General features: G+C 63.4%; 1 protein-coding gene across 2 annotated transcripts; it reads right to left on the reverse strand.

Annotated features, from left to right (window-relative positions):
• Positions 1 to 979: 979 nt before the first annotated feature.
• Pim3 (Pim-3 proto-oncogene, serine/threonine kinase) lies at positions 980 to 3,859 on the reverse strand. Of its 2 annotated transcripts, XM_003461574.5 has the most exons (6): positions 3,619 to 3,859; positions 3,435 to 3,544; positions 3,306 to 3,356; positions 2,741 to 3,110; positions 2,157 to 2,333; positions 980 to 2,046 (listed from the first exon to the last, which is right to left on the reverse strand). In XM_003461574.5, the coding sequence occupies exons 1-6, from the start codon at positions 3,701 to 3,703 to the stop codon at positions 1,859 to 1,861; spliced, it is 981 nt and encodes a 326-aa protein (XP_003461622.2). In that variant the 5' UTR covers positions 3,704 to 3,859; the 3' UTR covers positions 980 to 1,858. The 2 variants fall into 2 exon arrangements, with proteins under 2 accessions (XP_003461622.2, XP_004999791.2); XM_004999734.4 differs by having other exon boundaries at positions 2,741 to 3,356; positions 3,619 to 3,838.
• Between the last annotated feature and the right edge of the window lie 2,936 nt (positions 3,860 to 6,795).

The raw sequence follows: 6,795 nt of genomic DNA on the forward strand, positions 1-6,795 counted from the left end.
GCCTGTGTCCCCTCCCTCCCACCTGGGCACAGCCCCATGGCTCAGCATCCCTCAAGCTGACTGGTGGCCTCCCAGCCTTCCTGGGCACCTTGCCTGATCTGTCTGCAGCAACCCCCCTCCCCCACATACGTAGATGAGGGTGCCTGGGCCTCTGGGGACCCTGTACCCATGTAGGGAACGCTCCTAAACTCACTCTTCAGAGTGGTGCTAGGACTCCATTCTGGGAAGGCCTCTCCTGCAGCCTAGGGGCTCAGGCCCTGCCCGGGTGGCAGGAAGACATGGGGCCCTAGGCCCAGCTGCTCTGCACCTCTGCGCTCATGGGCAGAACTTAAGGCACCAGGTCTCCCACCCCACCTCCTGATGTACACACCCATGGGAGCCTCTGCTTTCCTCGAGAGCTCAGCAGTGTCTCAGGGCCACCCTCTGGGGACTGTGGACAGCTCTCAGTGCCCCCCAGGCTGAGGGCTTGGTGACTCAGTGTGAAGGGGAGGCTGGCCTCTCAGGGCCTGAATCAGCCCCAGCAAGGATGAGCTCAGTGTGATCACTGATGGGCAGGTGGGCGGACATGCGGAGGGAGGACGGGCAAGGAGACACAAGAACAGGTAGGTAGAAGGGATGGGGATGAGGCTGAGTGGGCAGGTGGGTGGCATGGACCCCACAGTTAGTAGGTGAAAAAGCTGGCCCATGCCAGGGACCAGCCATGAGATCCTTGTCACTGGTGGGTACAAAGGTCTGGCTGCTGCGAGACACTGCCCTCCTTCGGGAAACTACTACAGGAAGTGACACCCTGCCAGCCCTGGAGCTGCTACCCATCTACCAATCTGTCTCATGGGCAGAGTAAGCACTGCCCCAGCTGGCTTCACAGTGAAGGCCAGCCAACTGGGCATGCTGTAACATGGGCATCTCTTGCCCCAAGCCCTCTGTCTCCCAGGACAAGGTTCCCACAGGACACCCGCAAGGAGCCCCATCCACAAGACACTTGTTATATACAAAAAAAATTTAATTGAAATACCTGTATAAAAAATATGATCTCCAGACATCTCACACTGTTAAACTGAAAGAACCCCCCTCCCGATGCCTATCACACCGGGGTCACAGAAACACGGCCACTAAAATAAATTAAGGGCTTGAGACTCTGTCCTCCACCCCCAACTTTCAGAGCCAACAAGCAGACTGTACACGGGTCAATAATTTAAAACCCACCCCCAACGCAGAGTGCCCAGGGTGGGGTTTACCCTACTCCCCTTAAATTAGCCACTGTACAATTCTTCCTCTCAAAGGGTGGGGCAGCCATGAAATGGGGACAAATGGCCCCCTTGCCTCTTCTCAGCCCCAGGGGCCTGAGGCAGGGCTGCTGGAGGAAGTAACCTTGACAAATAAATTAAACAATAAATAGCCCCAGCGGGTGGGCAGGTGCCCGGAGGAGTCACACCATAAATAAGACGCTAGCATGAGGACACAGCTCTTGAGGCGTGGGCGGCAGAGGCCCGACTTGCATTGCTTGTGCGTGGGCATGCCCGGAGGACACCATGAGAAAAGGTGGGAGGTGGGCACAGGGACACTGTGCCCACAACCAGTGCTCCAGGCCAGACTCGGTCACACAGGCAGGCTGCCTCCTAGACCCAGCAGCACTGCAGGGGTCTCCAGTCCAAGTATGAACCCCCTGCAGGTGGGACCTCGCTTTACCCAGAGCAGTCTTTGGACAGACCCAGTCCTGTGGAGCAGCGTTCAAAAAGGCACTCAAAGCAAAGGAAACAGGCCCGGTGCCAAGGGCAGAGGTCACCAGGGATCAGAGGTCACTGCTTTGCAAGAGGAGTCAGGCAGCTGTGGTCTGTACTCCAGGGAGCCCAGGCCCTTCTCACAAGCTCTCACTGCTAGATGTGGTGCTGGCACCATCTTCAGTGTCCAGAGCACAAAGCCTTAGATCGCAGCTCTCCGGGGTGCCCCCCTCTTCCCCTAGCATCCAGGGGTGGGCGGCGATCTGGTCCAGGGAAGGCCGTTCAGAGGGTCGCAGGGACAGACACCACTCGATGAGCTGCTGGCACTCTGCAGGCAAAGGAGAGGGTCAGGGAGGGGCCTGGCTCCCAGGAGCAGTGCCTGCTCCTGGCTCCTTGGGAGACCCCCACGAAGGCACCGGGGGAGGCCCCTGCCAGCACCTGGGGAGACTCTCCTTCGGAAGAACAGGCGGCCCTGTAGGATCTCCTCATCCTGCTCGAAGGGGATGTCGCCACACACCATGTCATAGAGGAGCACTCCCAGGGACCACACGGTGGCCGAACGTCCGTGGTAGCGGTGGTAACGAATCCACTCGGGGGGGCTGTACACCCGAGTGCCTAAAGGAACATGCGGTAATCAGGCTGTGCACCCCTGATCATTAACTGTTCTCCGCCCAACCTCAAAATCCCGTTTGTCATCACCCTGGAAAAACCCCAGCGCAGGCGGGGCAGCCGGGAAGGAGGGGAAGGAGGAGCCGTCACATGAGCCAGAGCTCCGGTTTCACAACAAACAGAGGCGACGTGGAGCCGCCAAGACCCTCTGCCCCGCCCGCCTGAGCAGACTTAGGAAAGGGAGGGGGCGGCGGGGAGTCCCGGCTTCCCCGGCTCCGCAATGCGGGGATCTCTGCTCCACACGCAGCACGCATGCACGCACACACGCACGCAGGGAAGCCCCGCGCCTGCCCGCCCCTGCGTCACACGGGCTCCCTGCCGCCGCACCCCTTACACCCGCGCCGCGCACGCACCGTCGAAATCGGTATAGACGGTGTCCTTGAGCAGTGCGCCCGAGCCAAAGTCGATGAGCTTGATCTCGCCTGCTCGTAGATCCACCAGCAGGTTCTCGTCCTTGATGTCGCGGTGCACCACCCCGCAGCCGTGGCAGTGGCGCACGGCGGCCAGCACTTGCGCGAAAAAGCGACGGGCCAGCGGCTCGTCCAGAGCACCACGCTCCGTGATGAAGTCGAAGAGGTCCTGCGCGGGCTCTGGCCGCTCCAGCACCAGCAAGAAGCCGTCAGGCCGCTCGAACCAGTCCAGCAGTCGGATCACGCCGCGCGCGCCACCTGCCGCGCCCACCTTGCGCAGCAGCACGACCTCCAGGGGCACCACGGCGCCGCCCTGGGAACGCAGGGGGCAGGGAGTCGGCGCGGGCCCGAAATTCGGGTCGCGTGGGGGTAGACGCGGGCAGGGGAGACGGTCAACAGTAGGCGGGGAGGAGACGGAGCGGTCATCCCCAGGCGCGGGGAAGGTATGGCGATCACCGCCGGGCCACGAATGGGGATGACGCCGAGCCTCGCCCGCGCCTGCACTTACGAGGCTGCCCCACTCGGTCACTCGCTCCTTCACCACGTGCTTCACGGCCACCTGAGGGGGGACGGGGGCGGTCAGACCAGCGGTGAGAAGAGGCGCGCGCGAGCGAAGTCTACCCAGTGCCCGACTCACCGGGAGCCCGTCGGCGAGGCGGCTGCCCGCGTAGACCGTGCCGAAGCCGCCGCTGCCCAGCACGGCGCCCACCTGGTACAGCTTCTCGAAAATCTCCTTGTCTGCTTTGGCTGCGGGGAGGCAGACGGGTCAGTGCGAGCCGGGGACCCCGCCTGCCTGCCCGCCCGCCCGGCCGCGCGCGTACCTGGCTGCAGGAGCTTCACCGGGAGGTGCTCCACGCCGCCAGGCCCGCAGAGGTGCGCCAGGGAGCCGAACTTGGAGAGCAGCATCGCGGGCGGCCTTGCCTCGCTCCCGGCCGGCGCGGACGCGGGACGGCGGCCTCCCGGGCTGCGCCGCACACCGGGCCTATGGGGCCGAGGTGGGCGCTGGCGAGGCGGCCGCGCGGGGCAGTCCGCCGGGCCGCGCGTCTCCGCGGTGAGCGCAGCAGGCCGACCGGCTCACCCGCCCCGGCCGCCTCGCCCCGGGGTTTTGGGCCGCGGCAGCGCGGATCCCTCCGCGGGGGCGGGTCTGACGAGTCCCCGCCCCCTTCCGCTCGCGGTCTGCGCGGCACAGCTGCTCGCAGTCCTTCGAGGCGACAGTGGAAGTCGAGTGCGGCCTGTCTGGCCGGCGAAGACTGCGTCGCGGGCGGGGCCTACCGACCGCCGGGACTAGGTTGCCGTAGTAGAGTCGCGGAGGCGCACGGCGTGCTGCGGCTTTCGACCGCGCTCTCTTACTCTGCGCACGCGCAGCTCTGGTGCGGGCGCGGGCTGCGACGCCTCCGGGCGAGGCCACGCAAACCAATGGGCACCGAGGTTTTGAAAGGACACCGGGGTTCCAGCCAATGGAGGCGTGCATGAGGGGCGGAGCTCGAGGGCACCGCCCCCCGCCTGGCCGGGAAAGGTCACCGCTTGTCCCGGCGTTACACGCGCCTTTCTCCCACTCTACCCCGAGTGGGCGCCCCGGTGATGGTGGCGGTGGGCGCTGGGTGCCGTGGAGACGTGAAAGTTCGCAAGGGACCTCCATACTGCCCTAGTCCTTGAGGGGATAAACGTCGCGTTTGTGCGCCACTGGCGGCCCACGCTCCCTAGCGCGCACGTGGCCCGCGTGGGGACTCGTGCGCACCGGTGGAGACCCCTGCTTCAGTGGTTCGGGATCTGCAGCCCAATGGCAGGCTGGAGCCCAGGCGCCCACTTCCCATCCTGGCTCCAGTCTGGCACCCGCAGCCCAGTGGGCTGCCCCTCCCTGGTACCCTTACCCTGCTGATCTGTGCCTGAGGGTCGTCTGCCTGTCACTCACCTGGCGCCACCAAGCTGCCCACTGCCAGGGTCCTGGACTGCTGCGTTCTGTGGTTGGGGGCACAAGCCCCTGTCTCCACCTACACCACCTCTGCAGACCAGGCTCAACTACGTGGTGTGACCTGGCCCTGTCAGCGGCTGACCTCAGCCCAAGGTCACTGGTCCAAGCAGCTCAGGACTGAAGATGTGGTTGGCCACCTGCCAACTCTGCAGTCCTCAGAGGGGGTTTGAGAGCAGAGGGACTGAGGGGACCATTGTCCCCAGTAAGCGTCCATGCCAGGGCCTGAGCGTTGCCATAGATGTTCCAGGGCTAGATGGGGTGACCCTGAGCTCAGTCTGCCTAGGGGCCTCCCTCTGCTTCTCCACCCTGCCCCAAGCCTGGCCCCATCCCACCATCACCATTCCTGGTGCTCTGTTGGTGGCACTGAATGCCACAACCCTCCCTTGTTCTGACACTTCGACCTGAGCCAAGGCCCACGTCTCACCCAGTGACTCTAGCTCCCTCTCCAACCTCCAATGCCCTGGGCCCACACCTTGCTTGTGATAGCACCCCTTTTGCCTGGTGCACCCCATCTCTGCCTTCTTCTTTGTCTGAGGAGGACTCTGGTTCTCAGAGCCCTCTCTGGTTTTCCCTTGTATTTGGCCTATGGCAGCACCCTGGTCTGCAAAGAGCCCCTAGGGGGTCAAGTCCCTCAGTTCTGCCTGGGAGACAGCAGCAACCCACTTGCCAGGCCCACCCCTCTTTGGTCCTGGACAATCAGCATGTGCTGGGGAACAGACCTTGAGGCTGGGGAGGTAGAGAACGGGGCGAGGTAGAAGACCACAGCAGACCTTGCTGGCCAGTTCAACAGCTGGGAGAGGCTGGGCCCCCACCTCAAGAGTGAACTCCCGGGGGGTGTTCTCAAACTGTCAGGCTTGGGCCTGGCTGGTGCCCAGCTGTCAGCCCTTGAGACCAAGGTCTAAGAAGAGACACCCATGCCAAGGCCCCAGGCTCCTGAGTTGTTCCAAAGACCAAGCCCCCACACCTGCTGCACTGTGCATGCCCAGTGCCCATGCCAGCCCTGTGCTCCCTCCCCCATTCCAAAGGTGACTAAGCCCCTTTCCATGTGGTAGGGAGGGGTCCACAGCCTGATCTGGAGAATGAACGGGGCTAATCAGGAGGCTGCCTCTCTTGGGGATAGGGGTCAGCCTTTCTCCAAACACTTTTGGGGTGCGGGTTCTCTGTTGTGTGTGTGAAACAGGCCCCTGAGCTGACTCTGGGCTCTGTGACCAGTCAGGATGGCTCCTGACCCCCGCCCTGGCACTATCCTACCACCATCAGGCCTCCAGAGCCATCTGGCCTGAGGAGTGGGCTGGTGAGGGCCTGTTCTCTCTAACTGCAGCCCCCCAGACCACCATGACTGAGGGCCACATTAGAAACCCCTCTGCCTCCAGATGACCCTGGCGGAACCGGGAGTGGGCACAGTTCACCACTTGCTCACCTTGGCCTATGTATGTGCCCAGGGCACCCAGGCCATGACTCTGAGCCAAGACCCCGCTGTTGGCAGACCCACCTCCTTTTTCATGGTTCCTGGGAGGCCTTGAAAACAACCCCTTGCCCCCAGGCAGCAGAGCCAGGCTCACCTCAGTGGGAGTGGCCAGCAGGGGATGGGGGCCTGACTGCACCGTCTCTGCTTGCCCACTGCCCCAGCTGCCTAGTCTCTGCCTGCCTGCCCTCCTGTGAGCAGATGTCCCTCCTGAGGCTCTGCAGCCTGGCCTAGCCCCAAATAGTCAGTCCCCAGTGTTCCTGGCCCTGGAAACAGGGAACTCTGTGCACTGCGCAGCCAGCCCCTGTCCTGGTGGGAGGGGCTTGCTGTTGCCGTGGCAACGGGAGCAGACTAGTTCCCTGGATAAAGGGAGGAAGGCAGGGTTGGATGGAGGATGCCCCACACCCCTCCTCACTGGCAGGTGCTCACATGATAGCTGACACACGTGTGTGCACACACATCACACAAACACTCGGAGACCCTCGGAGGTGACTGGGGCAATGCAGTAAGAGTAGGAGGGTTCACATAGGGGCGTGTCTCCCACACTCCCCCAGCTGTCCA

This window comes from Cavia porcellus, unplaced genomic scaffold, assembly GCF_034190915.1.
Source record: "Cavia porcellus strain 051 isolate PalLab524CR breed Dunkin Hartley unplaced genomic scaffold, mCavPor4.1 scaffold_40, whole genome shotgun sequence".
Lineage (NCBI taxonomy): Eukaryota > Metazoa > Chordata > Mammalia > Rodentia > Caviidae > Cavia > Cavia porcellus.

Coding starts and splice junctions, on each gene's coding strand:
- Pim3 (XM_004999734.4), bottom strand. CDS start 3,703: ATGCTGCTCTCCAAGTTCGGCTCCCTGGCGCACCTCTGCGGGCCTGGC. Junction 3,357..3,434: donor GCCTCGCCGACGGGCTCCCG/GTGAGTCGGGCA, acceptor GTCCCCCCTCAG/GTGGCCGTGAAGCACGTGGT. Junction 2,334..2,740: donor CGTCTATACCGATTTCGACG/GTGCGTGCGCGG, acceptor ATGTTCCTTTAG/GCACTCGGGTGTACAGCCCC.